This window comes from Giraffa tippelskirchi, chromosome 1, assembly GCF_054371585.1.
Source record: "Giraffa tippelskirchi isolate mGirTip1 chromosome 1, T2T-mGirTip1v1.2.pri, whole genome shotgun sequence".
Lineage (NCBI taxonomy): Eukaryota > Metazoa > Chordata > Mammalia > Artiodactyla > Giraffidae > Giraffa > Giraffa tippelskirchi.
Genome location: NC_137275.1, coordinates 148493731 through 148518739, shown reverse-complemented (window position 1 = coordinate 148518739; position 25009 = coordinate 148493731). Strand labels below are relative to the sequence as shown.

Genomic DNA, 25009 nt, shown 5'->3' with positions numbered 1-25009 from the left:
TTTTCCATAATGGTTTATCCTAGGAGATTGGATATATTAGTAGTTTCCTGTGCTATATAATAGAATGCTGTTTATCCATTCTAAATGTAATGGTTTCCATCTAGCAACCCCAGACTCCCAGTCCATCCCTTGCCTTCCCCCCTCCTCTGTTCTCTGTGTCTGTCATTCTGTTTCTGTTTCATAGATAGGTTCATTTGTGCCATATATTAGTTCTCAGTGATTTTCTTTTTTTTTTGATCTTTTTTTATATTTATTTTTTAAATTAATTTATTTATTTTAGTTGGAGGCTAATTACTTTACAGTATTGCTGTGGTTTTTGCCATACATTGACATGAATCAGCCATGGGTTTACATGTGTTTCCCTTCCTGAACTCCCCTCCCACCTCCCTCCCCATCCCATCCCTCTGGGTCATCCGATTGCACCAGCCCTGAGCACTTGTCTCATGCATCGAACCTGGACTGGCGATCTGTTTCACATATGATAATATACATATTTCAACGCTATTCTCTCAGGTCGTCCCACACTCACCTTCTCCCACAGAGTCCATAAGACTGTTCTATGCAGTGATTTTCTTAAAGGCGTCTGGGAACTTATCTGCTGCCTCTCGGTTGTCAGAAGTTGCTTTTCCTGTTATCTTTGCATTTTTTAAAGCCAAACCTCTTTTTAAAATTATCAAACCATTCTTTGCTGGCATTAAACTCTCCACCTTTAGATCCTTCACCTTCCTTTTGCTTTAAGTAGTCATATAGTGACTTCGCTTTTTCTCTAATCATGTTAAGAGTCTATAGATATGGCTTTCTTAGAGCAATGCTATGCCTACTTTTTTGGTATAAGATAAAAAAGGTATATTGCCAAAAGTGCAAAGTTTTCACACCTGCTCTTGTAGCTGCAGCCATGGCATCACTGATTTCTTTTTCTTTTATAAAGTTCCCTACACTAGATTCATTTATCTTGAAATGGCAGGCAGTCACAGCTATAGACCTGAAGCTATGGTGCCTATCAAGCAGTTCAACTTTTTCTTGTTATGTCATGATTTTTCTTTGCTTCTTGGGAGCACTTCCAACATCAGTAGTGGTACTTTATATGGGTCCCGTGGTGTTATTCAGGGTTTACAGTATTGCACTAAACACAGTGAAAAAGTGAGAACTGAGAGAGAGAGAGAGATTGATCAATCACTTTTTGCTGCAATATGAAACTTACTGGAAAGATGAATTGCTCATGTGGAGATGACTAGTATCAGGCACATTTTAAGCAGATACTGGTAACTTTTGAGCTCACTTGAGCAATGTAGCAGGAGGTGGATACAAAATTATTACAGTTATACACCATGATTACAGTTAATCTTATGGAGTTATGATACAACACTGCATCTTTATATTTACATTTCTTTGGACTGTGAGGCCATGTACAGTCTGTATGTGTATAAGTTTTGATAAACTTTAATTTTTAATAATAGATTTGTGTATATTTTATAGTGGTAAATGATGAACTATGGAGGAGGTTCGTGACATTGTTTTATATAGATAAAATGCTTCTTAGATTAATTGTAAGCGTTTGGTTAATTTCCAGTTATGAAAAAATTTGATCTTCTTTTTTTTTGCCAGTGTTCTTTTTTAATTTTTATTTTTTAATTTTTATTTTTAAAGTCTATTTATATTTATGGCTGTGCTGGGTCTTTGTTGTTACACGTGGTCCTTCGCTAGTTTTGGGGAGCAGAGGCTACTCTCTATTTGCGGTGTGCAGGCTTCTTGTTGCGGAGGCTTCTCTTGTTGTGGAGCATGGGCTCTAGGTACACAGGCTTCAGGAGTTGTGGCCCATGGTCTCTAGAGTGTTGGCTCAGTAGTTGTGGCACATGAGCTTAGTTGCGCCGCAGCATGTGGAATCTTCCCAGACTAGGGATTGAACCCATGTTGCCTGCATTGGCAGGTAGATTCTTATCCACTGTACCACTAAGGAAGTCTTTGCCAGTGTTCTTGTAGCTTTAATACAGGAAAGAATTTTTTGTGGTCCTTACTCTGCCTTTCTGGAACTATTTGTGTTCTCTGAAGATATTCTGAAGTTTTCTTCTTTGTATATATTCCTCTCAGGGAATGTTTTTTTGTCCTCCCCATTTGATTTAGAACTCATCTTTTATGTTGGGGAATTTTTAAAATATCACATTTTCTTGTGTTTAAGAGGGAGGGACTAAAAAACTTATTGGAAGCTTTTCAGTATTAACTCTTTCAACCATGATCTTTGGTGTAGGATTATCTGGTGGATATTTGAAACAGATAAAACCCTCCTACCTTTCCCAACTAACTTATGAAGATGAAGGAAGCGGAAAACTAGATTGAATCATCGTCAAAATCCCAGGCTTATATTGCTCCATCAGTGAACAGAAAGAAACATTCAGGGAGCAAATAATTTCAGTCTTTAAATTCTATCAGAGAATAAGAAAGATAGATATGTTATCTTGATAACATACCAAACTAATAATCCTGATACTAAACTGACAAGAATATAAGAAAAGATAATTACAGCCAATCTCACTCATGAATATAGGTGCAAAAATATTATATAAAATTAAACAACTGAATATAGCAAAATAGAAAAAAAGATATAAAAAGCTTTTATATAAGAAATGCCAAGTGAGTCTAACATTAGGAAACTAATCAAGGTAATTTAATTAATGTAATCTGTTAGCTTAATTCTGTAATATAAGTTTCTTACATAATTGTGTGAATAGAATTCCTAGAAACTACACTATACTGAGGAAAACATTTTTTTTTTTTCAGAAAAAAACTGTGTAGGTATGTTTATATTTACATCCAGTAATGTATAGTAATTATATAATATTAGTGATGACAACTTCTGCATTAAAACTGTGATTTTTAGGTCAGAATTTCATCTACATTTTAAAAGACTTTTATTTGAAAGCTGTCTTTTAAGTGATATTTAATGTAAGTCAAACATCATAAAGTAAAAGTCCTAACTGATCAGCAGTTCATTTTCCAGTTCTTCTTTGTAGGATTAAATTCAAACTCATGGAATGATGGGCATCCATTAGTGTAGTATTTGGAATGATTGTATTCTTTCTATATTATTTATCAATAGAATGGGAATCACAAGTCATCTGATAAATAAATTCTGTGAGACTTCCTGAGTATTTTAATAGCTTTTACTTGATTTAATAGTGCTTGAAATAACTGCCATCCACTATGAGATAAGTTTTCCTGGTTATAGACTTTTTTTTATTTCAAGTTACTTGTATTACTTTGTAATTAGCTTTGTGAATTGCTCTTTATTCTTTTTAATGTATACACAATAGTCTAAGTAGATGGTTGAAAGTTGGAGATTATGTATCTGTAAATGAAGAAGGCAGGTAATTTAACAGTGGATTTGAATTAATACTATTGATTGCTTGAAGGAGAAGGTCCTATCATATAGAATAATAATGGTGTCTGATACTTGTGTATGCTTAACGGTCTTAAACATGCTTTCATATATGAAGATACTCTTATGATGTAATCAGATTACATGACGCTATTCATCATACCATTTATTTCTGAATCTAGAGAGTCATGATAAAAACTGAGTGCTTCTGTTGGTTGTAGACAGTGTTGGCACACTCTTGCTATAGTACCCAGCTTTGTTCTTATCTATGATAGCTTAAAGATTGAAAATGTATAACTAGATGAACTTCTGTATTTTAAGGAATTTCCATTACCTGAAGAAAATAATTCTTAAGAGTTCATATGAATATGAAAGTCTATAGAATAGTAATTATAAATGAGGGAATGTGAAGAGAAGGAATTTAAATTTTGTTCTTTACTCTTTGATTGTGGACTATGCTGCCAGGTCCTTTCCAAACTTAGAATCTTTTATAGAGAATTATATTTGGTGCTTGAAACATTCTCACTCAGACTCTGATGACAACTTTTGAGTGGCTAAGGTATATTTGTGTGTAATATATGTGTGTATGTTCCCAAATAAGATGATGCTGGTGAGGTTGAAAAATGGGAAACAGGACTTTGTCAAAGACCTTAAGTGAGAATGATGAATCTAGATTAGTTACTGTGGAAATATCTTTGATATGTGTGTTAACTTTATATTTGAACTTCTATAAAATTAAACTGATCTCTGAGTTTAGTTGGAAAATAAGATTGAGAGATTTAAATAGAACTACTTGATGCTATTTTCTTTCAGCAGTACAGCAAAGATTTAAAATCTTGAAAACTGAAGAGAAAATGAAATACAGCCATCTAGTGGCTGCAACTTTAAAAGCTCTAAGCATAGAAAGTATGAACTCACACAAAAATCTCTCAAGGGTCATTATTAGGTATTCAAGCTAGTCATTCCTTATCACACAAAGGACAAACATACATTTGTTTTACTAAATATTTAAAAAAATTTTAATGAGAAGGGAAAACCTTGTATATGACAGTTGAACTTGATGTAAATATTCTCAGAGGTCAGTTGAACTAGCATAACATTATAGTAAGCTATATACATTTTCAGTTGTAATGTGTATTAATTATAAAACTCCAGTAGTACTTTTAAAATACATGTATATTCTGAAACATCACTGAATAATATCTAGACCTCTCTTGCTTATATAAATGAACCTATTATGATGGTTGAAGTACAAGTTTAGTTGCTCATTAAATTTTGGTCATTGTTGGCTTATGAACTTAATGGTGCAGAAATGAACTGTTTTCTAGGAGCAAGATAATGCTGTACAAAATATGCACAAGAAAGTAGAAAAATTAGAAGCTGAACACATGGAGTGCTCTGACCTTTTACGACGACAAACAAGTGAACTTGAATTTAGTACTCAACGAGAGGAACGTCTTAGAAAAGAATTTGAGGTATATTTTTTCATTTTTTTATAGCATATATATATTGTCCAGTTAGTAATTTAAGGTCAGAGACAGTTTTTCTCTGCAATAAGACATATTTTGACATTTATTTATATTGAATCTTGGCTTCCTTAAAAACTTTTGTATCTGAGTACATTTTATTTTGCTCCTAATTAAAAAATATTCATTTAAAACAATTAATTGTCCTGAAATATTTGGAAAGTTTGAAGGTAACTGTTTACATTACAGGGTTGGGGAAGCAATGCAGGAAAAAATTTTGTATACCTAATATTAAATTCTAATTTTGAGTGTTTGAATCCTGTGTAGCTGCTTAGTTTTGTGAAATGCTTTTCAAGTTAGACTTTAGATGGGAAAGAAGCATCAATTTAAGAATTAAAAAACGTGATTTTTATGAGTAAATGATAGTGATAACCCCTTTAATCTTGAGAGATATCTAACTTATTTGTTAATTTTAAAAAAGGATTTTCTTTTTTTTTGTGGGAAATTATTTCAATAGATAAAGAACTCTTAAACATAATTTATAATTCTTATAAGGTAAATAAACATTTATGAAGAGTATTTAATGATAAAATGCTGAAGGTGCTCTTGTTAAACTCACTTCTGTCATTTAACATTGTGCCAAGAATTTTAGCCAAAAATATATAAAAGTAAGAACAATGATAAGAGTTATAATTTTTGGAAAGAAAGAGGTATGATTCTTATTATTTTTAGATAATACGGTAATAACCCTAAATGGTCAAGAAAATCAACTTTGAAATTATTGATGCCAGTAAGAACATTCAATAAGAAGGTCAAGAAGAACATAATATATAATAATCATGTTTACATCTTACATACCAGGAATTATCAGAGAATAAGATACTAAAAATGTTTTTGTTACCACAATGACAAAATAGGAATTCAGCTAACAACAAGTACATTAAAAATTATGAACTGTAACTGAGAGTCTTTAGAGAAAATGATGAAACATTTTGGAAACACTTAACAGTGTACAGATATGAATCCTCCCTAAATTATATTATGGGTTAAAGCAGTTCCAATAAAAAATTCAGTGGAGGGCTTCCCTGTTGGCTTAGTGGTAAAGAATCTGCCTGCCAATGCAGGAGACACAGGAATAGAAAGTATAAAGGCCACAAGATGTGAGTGTGCTTGAACAGTTTGAGGAACAGCAAGTAGGCCATTGTGGTTGAAATGTATTGAACAAGAGAGGAGATTAGTAGGATATATTGAATGGTAGGTAGATGTTATAGAGTCTTGAAGGTCTTTTGGAATTTTGTAAGAACTTTGGCTTTCTTTCTGAGATGTAAAGGCATTGGGCAGTTTTGAGGAGAGGAGTGACATATCCTCTCTGATTTGTCTGTATGCTCTTTGGAAGACAGATTGTAAGAGGCCACTTAGGAAACTATTAAAATAATTAGAGATTGTGGTGTTTTAGACCAAAGTAGTGGTAGAGGAGGTGGTCAGATTTTGTACGTGTTTTTAGAAGATAGAACCAGTAGGGTTTGCAGGCTCACTGGACCTGGCTTGTGAGAGAAAAAGAAAGGGAATAAAGGATAATGCCAAAGATTTTGACTTGGGCCTTTGAGGAATGATGCTGCTGTTTACTCAACATGGCCAGGAACGCAAGTGGAGTAAATTTGGGAAAGGTGAGGAGTTTGGTTTTAGATAACGTTAAATTTGGCATGCCCATTAGACATCCATTTGGAGATGCTGAGTAGCACTCAAATACAAGTATTGGTCTTGGGGAAACTTCACCATAGAGTGAGGAGATGTGCTGAATCTTTCATTGGCAACTGGTGAAATGTTACAGTCTATACGTGTTTTCTCTTTCCTTCTTGAGTTTCTACAAGGAGTGATCTGCCAGTTTCCTCTTTGATGGTTATTAAATGGAAGAAAGAAATGGAGGAAAAATCTGTGTATCATTTTCTTCAGTGTACAGAATTTCCCCTGGTTTCACTCTTGTGTACCAGCTCTCCTACTCCTGATCTGCCCACCTCATGTCTCTCCATGTCCAACCTGGGTTCAGACTGACATTTTCCAGATAATAAACCTCCAGTTTGTGAGTTTATGTAGTGGTTAGAGAGGTGTAGCTGTAGAGCTAGTTAAGGTGGGGACATGGATGCCTGGAGGTTAAATTTTTCATACTGATGATATTAAAAACTTAATTGAGATAATTTGCATGCTACAAACTCACCCACTTATAGTGTACAATTCAGTGGTTTTTAGTATATTCACAGAGCTGTACAACTATTACTGCAATTTATTTGAGTGTGTTTTCATCATATCAGTAAGAAAGTCCACACCCAAGAGCTATCACTTTCCTCTTCCCTAAAAAGACATTAATCTACTTCTGTTTCTATATATTTGTCTGTTCTCATTCTTGTCTTCTCCCAACCTCTCATCCTAAAAAGACATTAATCTACTTCTGGTTCTATAGCCTGTTCTGGACATTTCATATTAATAGAATCATACAATATATGGTCCTCTCTAAGTTTTTTCACTTAGTGTGATGTTTTTAGGATTCATCCATGTTGTATCACGTATCAGCACTTCATTCCTCTCTATTACTATATAGATAGAAGATCACATTTTGTGTATCCTTTCATCAGAAGGTATACATTCACGTTGTTTTCACTTTTTGACTATTATGAATAATGCCTCTGTGGATATTTGTGTCCAGTGTTTTGTGTGGACGTGTCTTTAGTTTCACCTTGGAGTGGAACTACCGGGTGACACGATAACGCTATTTTTAACTTTTTGGGAAACTGTCAGACTGTTTTACACAGAGTTCTGTTTTTCATTTCCACCAGCAATGTATGAGGGTTCCAGTGTCTTCAGATGCTCACCAACACTTGCTATTATCATTATTTCCAACTATAACCACTTTAGCAGATGTATAATGGTATCTTGTGGTTTTGCTTTGCATTTCTCTGATCACTAATGATGTTGGATGTCATTTCATGTGCTTATTGGTCATTTGTATATCATTGGAGAAATATCTATTCAGGTCCATTATACATTTTTTTAAAAAAAAATTTGGGACGAGCACCAACTTCCAGCCGGTAGTGGATGCCCCCCTTTCATGCTCGCAGATGAGCCCCCCTTTTTTCAGTCCAGACAGCAGAGCTCTTTCGTGCCCCGGGGCAGCGACAGGGAAACCAAAGAAAAATGGCCAGCTGCAGCGCAGTTGCAGAGGGAGCATTGTCGGCGCGCCGCGGTCCTGTCTCGCCCGCAAACTTTTTCACCCCTTCCTTATGGAGGAGCGCCAAGTCCCGGTGCGCTGGAGCCGAGGGTCGGGCCCATTATACATTTTAATGAGTTATTTATGCCCTGTGATCGTAAGATGTTAATAATAAGGAAAATGGGGTATGGGATTTATAAGGAACCCTCAATAATAATGCCAAATATGAACTTGGCAAAGATAAATTAATCATACTCTTACCACATGTGGTCTTATTTTATATAAGGCCAAAGAAAAAAAAATTGAAAGTGAGATTTTTTTTTTTTTGAGATTATATTTTAAGTAATATTTTTAGCTTGTTTTTTGTGCTGAAAATTTTTTTTGAGCCAGAAGACTCAGAGTATATAATCATATTTTATATTATCATTTTTAATATGTGTTTGTAGATAGCCTATTAGAAAAGAATTAGAACAGGGTTAAAGTTCTAAATATACTTAGAATTAAAAAAATCATTTAGAAGTCACTTTAGGGTGCTATAGAAGTCTATGATCATCACTAAAAACATTTTAATTGCCTCTAGGTATGAAGAAGTGCTAGGTAACAGTGATTTTTGTGGATAAGATTCTTGATAAGTCAATTTTGACTCAATTGAGGAAATGTCTAATGCCTAACCTTTAGGATTTGTTTTTGGATAACTCAGAATTGATTTATTTCTTGTAAAATGCTTACTTGCCCCAATGTCTTATTTTTAAACTGATTAATGTTGTAAATATAAAACTGTTTCAGGCTAGTTTTACATTGGGATTTTTCTTAGCTACTCTGTGGATACTTTTGATAATCCCAGGTCTCTGCTTTTGGAGAATTTGAAGCTTTTAGGCTGTTCAAAGAGTCTCTATTTTTATTCTATTTTTAAGAATTTTCTAAATGGACTCTGCCAACAAACGTCCATATAGTCAAAGCTATGGTTTTTCAGTAGTCATTTACGGATGAGAGAGTTAGACCATAAAGAAGGCTGAGTGCTGAAGATTGACAGTTTTGAACTGTAGGGCTGGAGACGACTCTTGAGAGTCCCTTGGAGAGCAAGGAGATCAAACCAGTCAGTCCTAAAGGAAATCAACCCCGAATGTTCTTTGGAAGGACTGATGCTCAAGCTGAAGCTCCAAAACTTGAGACAACTGATTCAAAGAGCCAGCTTATTGGAAAAGACCCTGATGCTGGGAAAAATTGAGGGCAGGATGAGAAAGGGGTGACAGAGGATGAGATGATTGAATGGCATCATTGACTCAATGGACATGAGTGTGAGCAAACTCTGGGAGATGGTGAAGGACAGGGAAGCCTGGCGTACTGCAGTCTGTGGGGTCACAAAGAGTCAGAAATGACTGAGTGACTGAACAACAACAACAAAGTAAACAAGTATAGTCCTTTCACTTATCTATAATTCTTCATGTTTAGATACCTTATAGATTTTTGCTTTAAATTTAAGTGAATGTATTTTATATTGGTTGTTTGACAAGATGATGATATAATGAAGGAGAAGTTAAATTTCTAGAGAGCAGTTGATGCTACCTTTACATTCTGTTACGACTGTGCGAGTGAGCACACGTGCATGGAGTCATTAAGAACTAGTAATTCTAGGTACACCAGAGAGATCAAATTGCCAACATCCACTGGATCATCGAAAAAACAAGAGTTTCAGAAAAACATCTACTTTTGCTTCATTGACTACGCCAAAGCGTTTGACTGCATGGATCACAACAAACTGTGGAGAATTCTTAAAGAGATGGGAATGCCAGACCACCTGACCTACCTCCTGAGAAATCTGTATGCAGGTCCAGAAGCAGCAGATAGAATTGCACATGGAACAACAGACTGGTTCCAAATCAGGAAAGGAGTACGTCAAGGCTGTATATTGTCACCCTGCTTATTTAACTTCTTTGCAGAGTAGTACATCATGCAAAATGCCAGGCTGGATGAAGCACAAGCTGCAATCAAGATTGCTGGGAGAAATATCAGTAACCTCAGATATGCAGATGACACCACCCTTATGGCAGAAAGCGAAGAAGAATTGAAGAGCCTCTTGATGAAAGTGAAAGAGGAGAGTGAAAACACTGGCTTAAAACTCAACATTCAGAAAACTAAGATCATGACATCTGGTCCCATCACTTCATGGGAAATAGATGGGGAAACAGTGGAAACAGTGTCAGACTTTATTTTTGGGGGCTCCAGAATCACTGCAGATGGTGACTGCAGCCGTGAAATTAAAAGACACTTGCTCCTTGGAAGAAAAGCTCTGACCAACTTAGACAGCATATTAAAAAGCAGAGATGTTACTTTACCAACAAAGGTCCATCTAGTCAAAGCTGTGGTTTTTCCAGTAGTCATGTATGGGTGTGAGAGTTGTATTCTAAGAAAGCTGAGCGCCAAAGAATTGATGCTTTTGAACTGTGGTGTTGGAGAAGACTCTTGAGAGTCCGTGGGACTGCAAGGAGATCCAACCAGTCCATCCTAAAGGAAATCAGTCCTGAATATTCATTGGAAGGACTGATGCTGAAGCTGAAACTCCAATACTTTGGCCACCTGATGCAAAGAACCGACTCATTGGAGAAGACCCTGATGCTGGGAAAGATTGAAGGTGGGAAGAGAAGGGGATGACAGAGGATGAGATGGTTGGATAGTGTCACCAACTCAATGGACATGAGTTTGAGCAAGCTCTGGGAGTTGGAGATGGACGGGAAGCCTGGCATGCTGCAGTCCATGGAGTTGCGAAGAGTTGGACATGACTGAGCGACTGAACTGAAGTGATAATCATATAATAATCAGTGTTATTTTTAAAAAAGGATTAATATAAAATCAAATAATAGCAAAGAGCAAAATTGTTAAAATTTTAATTTAGCAGATCACGTTATTTAATGTCAGTAATAGCAAACTAGATCAACTAATATAATAGACATTTACCCTAATAAATGTGTTAAATTTTAATGAAGCTTTAGCAGTTACATTTCATGAAAAGGTGATTTTTTATGTGCCTGGGCTAAAGAAGTTTATATATATGTGGCTTAATCATCTTAACATGGATCAATGGTTTCTTAGATTAAAAAAAAAACTCCCAATCCAATTTTCTGAATGTGGTGCTTGGTACCAGAGAACCAAGGGAAAAGTGAACTGGAAGAAGAAATATCTGTAGCTTTTATAAATCTCTTTACCACTAGGGGAGTTTTTTTTTTTTTTTTTTTATCATGGGAAATAAGCTTAACTCAATAAAAAAAGAGAAAAGAGAAAATGCAAACCTAATTCTGAGAGAACTGAAGAACCTCATGAAGATTATAGAGGAGAGAGAGCAGTGTTTGCAAATAAATTCTGAATTGCTTCTGTCAGTCATATTCTATATTATGGTAAAATAAAGAAGGGTAGAGTGTAGCTTTTTCCTTTATACATATACTATACTCAAGTGAAAAAGGAAAAGAAAGTGGATCTCACCTTTCGTATTGTCCATGAAAACAACCTTATATGAATCATTTTTTTAAAGGCATCATGTGTTTGTAGAAATGGTTTTTAAACACTTGTGTTGATTACCAACTATAAATGATAAGTAATGAAATCACCTGGGTTATACTATTGTGCTTATAAGTATTATACATTTTTGTATCTGTGTTCATAATGGATTTTAAAACTGGAAATTTTAAAGTAAAGATGATTTTAAAGATGTTAAATTTATTTATTACCCTGCCGATCAGAATTTGTGGCTCATAAATTCTGTGCCTTAGAGATTTTGACTTTTTAAGATATCTTTTTTGATAATATAAAATACTTTGAGATCTTCAGTTTAAGGACTCCAAGTAGAGTAACTACTCTTGATTTCCCCCACACAGGTAGTATTATAGTTAAGTGTTAACACACATATAATATATTATTTACAACCACTAAAATATAATATATATACTTCCCTTTAAAGTAACCATTATAGGATTAATCAGCCCATTGGAATCATCTTCCTGAAGATGGATTATTACTATATTGGTTACTTCTAGAAGTATTCATTAATGGAAAATATCAGGTGATAAAATCTGAAACAAAAGTTAAATAAACAACCACTTTCTATTTAGACAGCTATTGACATTCTGGGGTAAATTTTGTACAACTGTTTTTTTGGAAACCACTACTGAAAAATCTCTGATTAGCGGGTACTTGTGTGATATTTCCTCCCTTATTTTTCTTGATGTCCATTTTATTAGACTGCATGTCATATATGAAGGTTTTTCTGCTTGACTCATCCCTTTAAGTTCATGTATAATCCTCAAGATTGGGTATACTTGAGGAGGCAGGAATGTATAATAGTAGGAACAGTTTTTGTCCAGTCTCTGAGCAAATTCATTGTATGCATGCTTTCATAACTTTTGTGAAACTTCAGAGCAGGCCTGTGGAGGCCATGGGAGCAGATGTGATGTGGAGAACAAATATGAACTGGATGTGTTTGGTTAGTTCTGCTGCTGAACTGGAATTGGCTCATGTCCTGTATTATGATAGAATAACATATTCTGTGTATGTTAGCTTCTTCAAAGAATGAACACTCACTTTCTTAAATGGAGCAGATTATCTAATTGGGCTTATTGTGATTAATGAGATATAAATTATAAAATAAAAAAAATTGGGTACAATGAATGGTAGAATTTACTGGAATAAAAATCTCTTGGCAGTATGTTGAAGTCAGAAAGGATGTGACAACCAGCTAATAAATGATAAAATATGTAATCATTTTTTGTCACATAAAGAACTGTGATATTCATAGTATCAGGGAACAGATAGTATGTAGTATAATCTTTGTATTACAGGCCAACTTCTCTATAGTTAAATTTGCTGGTGGCATATATGAATTTGTGTTGGATTTTGTACTTTGATCTGAATTCTCTTATGCTTTCTGTTCTTGCTTTGTTGATTATATTAGGAGGGGAGATTAATGAGAGTCAGATTATGATTGTTACGTTAGTTCTCTAGGTGATACTGGAGAAAAATATTTGTGAACAGCAAGTTAATGTTCCTCTAGCACCCTCTGCTGGATATAAGAATTAATTCACCAGACTAGAAGATTTAAAAAAGAAATTTATTAGAAGGGAATGGCTACCCACCTCAGTATTATTGCCTGGAGAATTCAATGGATAGAGGAGGCTGGCAGGCTACAGTCCATGGACTCTCAAAGAGTCAGACATGACTGAGCAACTAACATTTTAGTTATGTCTGTCAACAAAATGCACTCTTTGAAGAAATTTGTTTAAAGATATGAAGTTTTTTTGCTGTCTTTACTGATTGTTTAAGTAATAATAAACAGTTTCTACATTTTTCTTCTACGTGTTTCATTTAAAATAGGAAAGTATGCAATGTGATCTCTGGTTTATTATTTCAACCTGTTTGATTTTGGTTTAGGCAGAACAAAAATCCTATTGACTTTTGGAGTGTGTGTGTATGTGTTAGTCACTCAGTTGTGTCCGACTCTTTGCAACCCCGTGGACTGGAGCTCGCCAGGATCTGCTGTCCGTGGGATTCTCCAGGCAAGAATACTGGAGTGGGTTGCCATTGGCTTCTCCAATTGACTTTTGGAGTAAAATCAGATAAATTAATATGACAGTAGTACATGAAAAATGAAGACTTGTATTGTTGACTCTTATCATGGAAACACGGAATAGTCTGTATTTTAATAAAATATAACGATAAAATTATGTGGATGCCTTTTGAATATGAAAGAATATTTTAATATTATTAGACTGGTTTCTTCTATTTGCCCTCTGTTAGGTTTTTGCCTGCTTTGATCTTTATTCTCAATGTCTGTGGATTATTTCCTTGACACTGGTTAGACTTCTTCTGGCTTGCACAACCTAACACAACTATTTTGAATATTGAGAAAGTTGACTTTAGTTCTTCAAGGACAGGGACTTCATCTTATGTCGTTACATTAAAAGAAAATTTTTTTACTAGTGTTGGCCCTACCTAGAGTAATACTGATTTTAATCTGTCTAACGATAAGAATCTTTCTGCTCTATGCTTTATACCAACAAGAAGTGGGGAACCCTTGTTCTAAGGATTCAAAGTCAGCATTGAGAGGAACTCTTTAACAGAAATCAAGAAGCTGGACACAGACGGCTGTCATTTCTTTGAAATGTCATTAGTTCTTGCACCTAAAGATTCTTTTTATTTTTTTGTTGAAATATAATTTATGTTTCATTGACTACACCTTTTTAAAGTGTGCAACTCAGGGTTATGAAACCATTACTGCTGTCTGCCTCCAGAATATCCTTATCACCCCAGTAAGAAACTTTGTGCCCATTAGCAGTCAGTGCTCATTCCTCCTTTCCCATGTCCCCAGCTATTGGAAACAACTTTCTGTCTCTATGGATTTGCCTGGTTTGCCTCTTCTGGCCATTTCATATAAATAATGTTATTTAAAATGTAGTTTTTTGTATCTGGTATCTTTCACTTAACGTATGTTTTCAAGGTTAATCTCTGTTGTGGCATGTGTTGGTACGTAGTTCCTTTTTAATGGCCGAATGATATTCCATTGTGTGGATATACCACATTTTTTTATCCACTCATCAGTTGATGGGCACTTGGGTTTTTGTATCCAGATTATGTAATAAATTCTCAAAATTCAATAATAAGAGAAAAAACAACCCAATTAAAAAATGAGGAAAAGATTTAAGCAGAAACTTCACCAGAGAAGATGTACAGATAGTAAGTAAACATAGAAAAAGATGCTCAGTGTCATTAGTTATTAGGAAAATGAAAATTGAAACTAAAATGAGATACCACTATGTTCCTATTTGAATGTCTAACCCTGGCCCCCAGATAACTCAAAAGATGACCATGCCACCATGGTCAAGTGTTGGTGAAATTGGAAACAATTTGCAAAACAGTTTGGCAGTTTCATAAAACATTAATGTACACCTATCATCTGATCCAGTCATTTGTCCCTCACTATTGACCCCAGAGAAACAAAAGATAAAGATTTATACACAAATGTTCATAGCAGGTTGGTTTGTATAGCCCAAACTTGAAACAATTCAAATGTCTATCAGTTGGTGAACTGAGAAACCAGTTGTGATGTATCAACACAGTGGAAGACTTTAACAACAAAAGGTGAACTGTTAATATGTGCAACCACATGGATGAAACTGAATAATTTTGTGAGAAGAAAGAAGCCAGACAGTAAAGAGTGTGCACTCTATGATTCAATTTATATTGAATTCTGGAAAGCAGGAAATGATCTGTAGTGACTAAAAGCAGATCATTGGTCATTTGAGAATGTGGGTGAGGTGGCGAGGGCATGGATGAAGAGATTACCAAGGGACACAAGGAATCTTTTAGGGGTGATGGAAGTATTTTTCTGTCTTGATTATGGCAATGATTTTGTGGGTGTATATATATATGTGTATATATATATATATATACACACACACACAACTTACCAAGTTCTACACTTTCATTGTGTGTAATTTATTACATGTAAAGTATTCCTTAGTGAAGAAAAAGAAGGCAAGCTCTGGAGCATTTTTCCTGAGCATGACTTTTACAATATGACTTTTACACTCTTGCAAATAAAAAAATGAGGCTGTAGTAATCTAAAGTGTTAATTACAATGTAGTGGCCTCTATTCAATTTAAATACCAATGTTTATGAGTTTAAACTTTTAATGTTTTCAGGCAACTACTCTGAGAGTGAAGAAATTAGAAGAAAATATTGAAGCAGAAAGAGCAGCACATTTGGAATCGAAATTTAATTCTGAAATTATTCAGGTACAATGTAAACAAATTTTTTGTGTGGATCTTATTAAGCTAGGAAAAACAGCATTATGTTCAGAGAGCTAAGGTGTGCATTTTGAACAGGTAACATATTGATAAGACCCATGTTTTTCTATTTACTATGAAGATATAGTTGATGATAGTCTTTATTAGAGAGGAGCTGGCACTCTACATCCCACAGACTGAATCTCACCCACAGTGTGTGCTTGTGAAGTTATATATTGTGTATGATGGCTTTTGTGCTGCATTGGCAAAGTGGAGTAGTTGCAACAGAGACCTCACAGTCTGCAAAGTCTAATATGTTTGCCATCTGGCCTGTTACAAGAAGATTTGCTCATAAGAATGTTCTTTTTATCAACAGTCATGGCATGATTTCTTTTTGAAACCGTTTAAAAATATGCACTTTTATATTGAGAGCTGAAGGTATAAACATGAATGAGCTCCTTTTGGGACTTAAACATTCCATTACCAGAGATCCTATGTACCTCTATGTTGATATAAAGGTAGAAATATGAGATACCGAAGTACTATGGGAACATAATAAAGAGAAGGAGTAAATCTGAGAGGAGAATTGAATGAAGGCATCTTAAGGAAAATGTCCTTTTCCCTAGGGCTTAGAGAACAAGAAGGAACTTGGAAGATTAGTAAAGGCACTTTAGCTGCAGGTTGTCAAACTACTGCCATGGACCAAATCTTACCTGCAGCCTTTGTTGTCGATAGTTTTGTGTAAAGTTGCACTAAGTTGAAGTTCCGGGGACTTTCCTGAATGTTTCTTTCCTTTTCAATGCAGGGTGTGTGGTTCAGTCCTTGGTAGGGGACCTAAGATCCCACGTGCCTCATGGCCAAAAAACTAAAACATAAAATAGAAGCAATATTGTAACAAATTCAATAAAGACTTTAAAACTAGTTCCACATACAAGTAAATCTTAAAAAAGTCTTAAGTTCCATCATTTAATTTGGATTTTAAAAAAAGACTTGGGACTCTTCCCCTGTATTAAAATTTAATTAATAGGATTTGCAGAGTTTTATCTTAGTATTTAAACAGGTCTTAACATGGGATGCAACTAATTTCATAAGAATTTTATATATATATATTTTTTACTTTTATCTTTAATGAAATGCCTTTTACTCGCAAAATTCTCAGGCCTATATATTTGAGTGCACCTGTATGTAAAGCAAGTTTATGTAAGTTAAGCTTTTTTTTTGTTTTTACAAAAAATGATTGGGTTCCTCAAAATAGCATTAATAAGCAATAAGGCTGAAGTTAAATCATGTAAGAAATTGAATTCAAATTTAAGTTTTTCATAATAGTTGTATAACCAGTTATATATAGTTATTAGCTATAATAATGAAAATTATTACATGTATATTTTCACTCATATAGTTAAAAATTAATATTTGATACTCAGTACTATAGCTTAGAAAAAAACAAAAATGTATATTTGAATCATATATCTATAAATATTCACAAGTGTTTTCAGTGAGGTACACCCAGTAAAATTCAATTTCAAACTAGTTTAAAAGCAAGTGAGACAACTAAGTTGTTGTAATTAATCACCATCTATCATAAACTGTAGTTAAAAATATGCTTTAAGTATTCTGTTATTAAATTTGTTTAGATATTATGTCATAAAAATGAGAAAACAGATTCGAAAGAGCTGACTCAGAATTGTTTGGCTACTTTTCTTTCAGTTGGATTGGTTTATCATTTGTGATTGAATGTACATATTTTCTGAAAGAACATACCAATGTAGGTAGAAGAAATATTTTCTAGACATGTTATTTTACTTATAAACAGTGGATTTAGATATCAGTCAAATCAGTCGCTCAGTTGTGTCCAACTCTTTGAGACCCCATGGACTGCAGCACGCCAGGCTTCCCTGTCCCTCACCAACTCCCGGAGCTTGCTCAAACTCATGTCCATCGAGTTGGTGATGCCATCCAACCATCTCTTCCCCTGTTGTCCTGTTCTCCTCCTGCCTTCAATCTTTCCCAGCATCAGGGTCTTCTCCAATGAGTCAGTTCTTCGAATCAGGTGGCCAAAGGGTTGGAATTTCAGCTTCAGCATCAGTCCTTCCAATGAATATTCAGGATTGATTTCCTGTAGGATGGACTCGTTGGATCTCCTTGCAGTCCAAGGAACTCTCAAGAGTCTCCTCCAACACCACAGTTCAAAACGTCAATTTTTTGGCACTCAGATTTCTTTATGGTCCAACTCTCACATCCATACATAACTACTAGAAAAACCATAGCTTTGACTAGACAGACTTTTTTTGGCAAAGTAATGTCTCTGCTTTTTAATGTGCTGTCTAGGTTGGTCATAGCTTTTCTTCCAAGGAGCAAGCATCTTTTAATTTTATGGCTGCAGTCACCATCTGCAGTGATTTTTGGAGCCCAAGAAAATAAAATCTGTCACTGTTTCCATTGTTGCCCTGTCTGTTTGCCAGGAAGTGATGGGACCAGATGCTATGATCTTAGTTTTCTGAATGTTGAGTTTTAAGCCAGCTTTTTCACTCTCCTCGTTCACTTTCGTCAAGAGGCTCTTTAGTTCTTCTTTGCTTTTTGCCATAAGGGTGGTGTCATCGGCATATCTGAGGTTATTGATATTTCTCCCAGCAATCTTGATTGCAGCTTGTGCTTCATCCAGCCCTGCATTTCTCATGATATACTCTGCAAAGAAGTTAAATAAGCAGGGTTACAATATACAGCCTTGATGTACTCCTTCCCCAATTTTGAACCAGTCTGTTGTTTCATGTCCAGTTCTAACTATTGCTTCTTGACCTGCATACAGATTTCTCAGGAGGCAGGTCAGGTGGTCTGGTATTCCCATCTCTTGCAGAATTTTCCAGTTTGTTGTGATCCACACAGTCAAAGGCTTTAGTGTAGTCAATGAAGCAGAAGTAGATGTTTTTCTGGAATTCTTTCTTTTTCTGTGATCCAAAGGATGTTGGTAACCATATATGTCTGTTTCCTCTGCCTTTTCTAAATCCAGCTTGAACATCTGAAAGTTCTTGGTTCACGTACTTTTGAAGCCTAGCTTGGAGAATTTTGAGCATTACTTTGCTAGTGTGTGAGATGAGTGCAATTGTGAGGTAGTTTGAACATTCTTTAGCATTGTCTTTTTTTGGGATTGGCATGAAAAGTGGCCTTTTCCAGTCCTATTGCCACTGCTGAGTTTTCCAGATTTGCTGGTGCATTGAGTGTAGCACTTTCACAACATTATCTTTTAGGATTTGAAATAGCTCAGCAGGAATTTTATCACCTCCACTAGTTTTGTTCATAGTGATGCTTCCTAAGGCCCACTTAACTTACCACTCTAGCACATCTGACTCTAGGTGAGTGATCTCATCATCGTGGTTATCTGGGTCATTAAGATCTTTTTGTGTATATTCTTCTATAGATTTACACATAACAACAAAGAAAAATAAAGTTTGAAAGATCAAATTTGAAAATGTACAAAGCCATGTCTAGTCTACTACCTTAGTTTAGTGTAAGAGAACAAATATTTCAATTAAAGTCTTTTTGGATAATTAGAAATAATAATTCTGGTGATTATTAGTTGTGTGGATTTATGAAGCATTTCCTCGGCTTCATTTCTTGGTGAGTTCATTTTTCCTAGCTCAGGCTGTCATTTGCCGTTCCTGGGAGGCTTGTGTCCTACAGAGTTCCCTTGGGCCTGTTACTGTGACAGGAAGCACTTGCCACATTGGGCTACTCTGTCCTCTCCTAACAAGAACTAAGATTGTGTACTTTCACGATAATTGTATCATGTATAACTGTATACATGACAATTGTATCATATATCACGAGCATTGCCTCACTGCCTGGCGCATATTAAGTACCTAATAAATATCTTAACACTTAGTAAATAATTATTATGTATTTATATTTAATGTTAAATACATATTAATATTAAATAGATACTGTCCCATTAGATCTTTGCAGCCACCCTGTAGAGTCTGCATATTCTTTTTGTTATTATTTACTGTTTACAGATGAGGACCCTCAGGCGTTTGGAGTTTAACATGCCAAAGGGCACTTAAGTTTATTTGTAGAGCTATGACTCAAACCTGAGTCTTATGGTTCTAAAGCACAGATGCATAGAACAATTTTATGGACTCTGAGGGAGAAGGTGAGGGTGGGACATTCTGGGAGACTAGCATTGAAACATGTATATTATCATATGTGAAACAGAACACCATTCCATGTTCGATGCATGAGACAAGGGCTCAGGGCTGGGGCAATGGGATGACCCAGAGGGATGGGATGGGGAGGGAGGTGGGTGGGGGGTCCAGGAAGGGGAACACATGTAAACCCATGGCTGATTCATGTCAGTGTATGGCAAAAACTATTACAATATTGTAAAGTAATTAGCCCCCAACTAAAATAAATAAATTTATAAAAAAAAATAATAATAAAGCACATTTTCTGTCTAGTTTAAAGCATTTTTTTCCTACCCCTCTCCTTTTTTGAGCTTTAGCAAACTTTTTTTTTTTATTCTGAACTTAATTTTCTGAAAAGATAAAATATCCATGTAGTTCAAAAATCAAAACAAAATTAAATGGTCAAAAACTCTTCATTCTTGTCCCTCCTGTTGTTTTCCTCGCTTGCCTGCTAGCTTTCCTTGTTTCCCCTCCCCCGCCAGATACAGCATACTATGTATAATGATGTGGACTTTGCTTTTTCCAGTATATGTTAACACTACATAGAGAACCACCTGGAGAACTTTTCAGAAGTTGTTCTGTTGCCTTTTTACAGCTATAAGTTATTCTTTTATGGGTATGCACTTTATCTATTCTACTGTTGTCAGGAAATCTAGTTATTGTGTAAAATTTCAAGTACATGAAAAGTAGGGAGAAGAGTAAAAGGAACTCCCTGTGTACCCATCATTCAGCTTCAGGACTTGCCTCACAGGCCAGTTGTGTTTTGGCTATTAACCCTCTTCTACTCTTCCACTCCAAGATTATTTTGAAGCAAATCCAAGATATCGTATTATTACACCCATAAATATTTTAGTCAAATAGTGTTGGTTGATAATAAATTTTTACTTTTCTACAGTAAGAAATCCCCAAGAATAGAAAGATCTATTAGCTTTGTTAGGCTTATAAAGATGTTCATATAATAATATTTCTCAAAAGAGGGCAATGATACTTCCCTCCAGTTTTCAAAAACCACTTAATTTACTGTGTTTATAAAGGAACGTCCAAATGAGCTACGAGATCAAAATTAGGCACTTTGATGGGGCGGGTTATATCGTATCTGCCTGTCCTTTTTCATAGCACAGTGAAGTCTGTATTCTCCCACTCTTCTTCTTTTCCACCGTATATGTTGAGAAAGGGAATAAACTGCCTCTTGTTTATTCTCCTTGTTTTAAACCAAAACCAGAAAGAAAGACTTGTTTGAATGAATGATAATCAGCTGTTTGATAAAGTATTCTACGCAATTTGAGATTGGTACAAGTGTTTCCTTGCTTGCCTCAGTTACTTTTCTGTCATCTGGTAGTTACGGATTCGAGACCTTGAAGGAGCTTTGCAGGTAGAGAAGGCCAGCCAAGCAGAAGCTGTTGCCGATTTGGAAATGATCAAGAATGAATTCAAAGAAGTTGAAAGTGCATATGAGCGAGAAAAGCATAATGCACAGGAGAGCTTTGCAAAACTAAACCTGTAAGTGTTACACTGTAAAACTCTCTAAATTAATATTAAGAGTTTATGAAATCTACATGAGTATGAATGCATAGTAGTAGGTAAATATAGAAGTGCTCTGTTGGATTTTGAAGTATTATGGCAATTCCAAGTAGTCTCAGAAATGCAGAAATACTTTCTTATACTAGAAAGTAAATATGTTAGTGTATTTTTATATTGTGTTTGCTGATGTAATACAGTATCTTTAAGGCCTTGACTTTTAGGTCTCCTAAGTGAGCTATGTGGTAAATGGGTAACGTTTGAGATTTTCTCAAGCTGTAAAAATAATAGTAGGAGTAATACTGCTACTGGGGCTAGCGTGTATGTGGCTCACTTCATACCTAGCATTGCATGGCTTTGTTTAATTTATTTAGTGCCCTACGAGGTAGCTATAATTTTTTATCCCTGTTTTACAGATGTGAAAACTGAGCCTAAAGAGGGTAAGGACACACAGCTATTAGTGGGAGGGTCAGGATCTTTCTAACTCCTATTGATTTTAATCTTTTTCAGTTCAGAAGTCTTTCATCTGAAAAGTCCTGTGAAATGTTTTAAGAAGTTTATAGTGGCTTAACAAGTTTCCAAAAATAATAGTACATGTTTTAAGCCATTTCCTCTCAGAGAGAGAAATGTGTACTACCATTGCTATATAACATGATAATAGGTGAATACAATAGTTATGTATTTATTTTTAATGTTCATTTCTATTTATGACAGATAATGGTTTTCCATTTACAGATGTAATATAAAGTTTCCTTTTAAAATACTTCATTTAACTTATAATGTGAGTTAATTTAAAAAAAAGTATTGTTTGGAGTTGTGTGGCAGAAATGATAAAGATGGCACTTGAAAAGCTGAAGTTTGAAAAAATCTAAAACTCTGTAATTACCTTTATTAGTAACGTTTATAATACATTGAATGAGTAATTCTTGACTGAGTTTTCTTGCTTCCTCTAGAATGATTTAAATGACATTCTATGAATGTTATTCTAAGGAGTTGTACCCTTTTATTTCCTTTGAACCATATCTTGAATCTGCACGTTTAAATATGTTTGAAGGGCCTTTACGTAGTATATAGCACAGGCTTCTTTATTGTTGCTTCGAGGTAATGATTATGACCTACTGGTGAAACTGTAAGAAGTTAGACTGTACTCCCAACAATCAAAGTTTTCCCACAATAAAATAATGGGCTTCTTTGGGGGAACTAGTAAGCTCTCTGCCTTGGAAAGTTTGAAACAGTGGGTAGATGATTCTTTATCACATATACTGAAGATTTGAGTCCTGAAAATGTTGGATTAGAAGAATTTTAAGATACCCACTTACTTTTAAGCTCTAAGATTTTAATCTGTGTACTTTTAAAATTGGACCTCAGAGCAAATTTTTTCCTTGAGTTTGTTTGGCTATTACCTGTGTTTTGGTGCTTGAAAAATTTTGCTCAAGTTTTGTATTCCAATAAGCAGAAACTAACAGTTCTAAATACTAGTTATGTATTCCAATTAAGCTAACCAAACTACAACCCTCAATGCTTTAACATAATGTCCCTTGTCTGTTCTTCATCCCTATATAACTGTGCTGTAATATAAGTTAATAATAATGAATAAAGAAAAAACAGTAAGTAGTAATTAAAGCCCACTGCTTATCGGTAGTTCCTATGACTTCTCTTCCTCCATCCTGTCTTCTGTTTCATTGTATATGATATGACAGCCTCTTCCTTTCCATTTATCTGTGGTATGAGAAGGAATGAGATGGCATGAGGGATGATTAGGTCAGTTATTATTTTCTACTTGTTCAGTTCAGTCACTCAGTTGTGTCTGACTCTTTGCGACCCCATGGACTGCAGCACAGCAGGCTTCCCTGTCCATCACCAGCTCCTGGAGCTTACTCAAACTCGTGTCCATCCAGTCGGTGATGCCATCCAACTATCTCATCCTCTGTCGTCCCCTTCTCCTTCTGCCTTCAGTCTTTCTCAGCATCAGGGTCTTTTCCAGTGAGTCAGTTCTTTGCATCAGGTGGCCAAAATATTGGAGTTTCAGCTTCAGCATCAGTCCTTCCAATGAATATTCAGGACTGATCTCCTTTAGGATGGACTAGTTGGATCTCCTTGCAGTACACGGTAATCTCATGAGTCTTCTCCACCACCACAGTTCAAAAACATCAATTCTTCGGCGCTCAGCTTGCTTTATGGTCCAACTCTCACATCCATACATGACTACTTGTATTCTTGATTTTTTTTCAGGAATCTTTAAAATCTTTTAGAGTCACAAATTCTCAAGAATTAATTTTTCAAAGTAGTTCTAAGTTTTGGATAGTGTATTTCAAAGTGAGAATTGATATTTTAGGTCTTTAGGATAAATAATACCTGTACAATAATATCTTTACAAATAATACCTTTAATGTACAATTTTGAGAGCAGTGAGTGCTGGAGTAGGAGATTGTTTTACCTGTTGGGTAGAACTGATTTAGCAATTGGTGATAAGAGATTTTAGAGGAAATGCTGTCTGACCCTTGAAGGTGGCTAAGGTTTTTATACTTCTGTTTCCTCCCAGGTAGGTCTAGGTGGGAATCTCATTAAAAGGCAGGAGGAAAAAACTGTGTGTTATTCAGAGTTTTAATTTTGGTCAACAGTTTCATAACAGTGAATATTCCTGTGTGAAACTATTTTGAATGGAATATATATTTATACATGTATGGGTAGAATATACATATGTATCCCTGGAGGAGGGCATGGCAACCCACTCTAGTGTTCTTGCCTGGAGAATCTCATGGACAGAGGATCCTGGCGGGCTATATAGTCCATGGGATTGCAAAGAGTCAGACACAACTGAAGCAACTGAGCAAGCACGCACACATACATATGTATTAGATGGAATATGTGTATATATTTTAGCATACTATTATATATTGAATATTACATGTAGTAATATAACAAATAAAATTATTATGTATTAAAGATACCTTTCAAAGAACTCAGCTAGGAATTTGAACAATAACAGGCTATATTAGCAAATATATAATGTATAATTTTAGATAGAATATATGTACTCTATATTTCTCTAATAAATTTTCTTAGTTGTAAATTTTTTTCCATTGAAAACTTGCAATATAAAATGAAAATCTTTCAATAATCTTTTAATTTTAGCTCTTTCAAATATCAGATTTTCATTAACTGTGGTAATTGATTGTTGGACAATGGTAGGGAGAAGATCCTCATAATTCTTAAATCTAGTTTAAGTTTAAATTCAGTTTAAAATAACACTAGTCAAAGATATGATACTGATCAGACTGAATCTAAATTTATTTAATTTATTCCATTCAATATTTAGGGACTTCTTCATTTTTCTAAATATATCAACCAAAAGTGTAAAAAGAACAAAAGTATTATAACCTGTGGTGCTAATATTATTGTTCATATTCTTGCTGAAAAATGACCTGAAGATGGCTATTTGTTAAAACAGCTGCACAGTTGTCAAATACTTATCTGAGCTCTGAAGGAAAAGAATGGGA

At 35.0% G+C, this 25009-nt stretch overlaps 1 protein-coding gene across 20 annotated transcripts in view; it reads left to right on the top strand.

The window, feature by feature from the left end:
• CCDC171 (coiled-coil domain containing 171) overlaps positions 1-25009 on the top strand; it is a 351005-nt gene that overhangs the window by 71862 nt on the left and 254134 nt on the right. For 17 of the 20 annotated variants that reach the window (XR_014056567.1, XR_014056569.1, XR_014056565.1 and 14 more), the window contains 3 exons: positions 4702-4848; positions 15730-15822; positions 21331-21491. Coding sequence is in view for 14 of the 20 variants with exons in the window: in XM_081499610.1 (XP_081355736.1) it covers positions 4702-4848; positions 15730-15822; positions 21331-21491 (401 nt within the window). In the remaining 6 variants the exon portion in view is untranslated. Of the gene's footprint in view, positions 1-4683; positions 4849-15729; positions 15823-21330; positions 21492-25009 lie in introns of all 20 variants that reach the window. The other 3 variants (XR_014056570.1, XM_081499693.1, XM_081499716.1) reach the window with 2 other exon arrangements.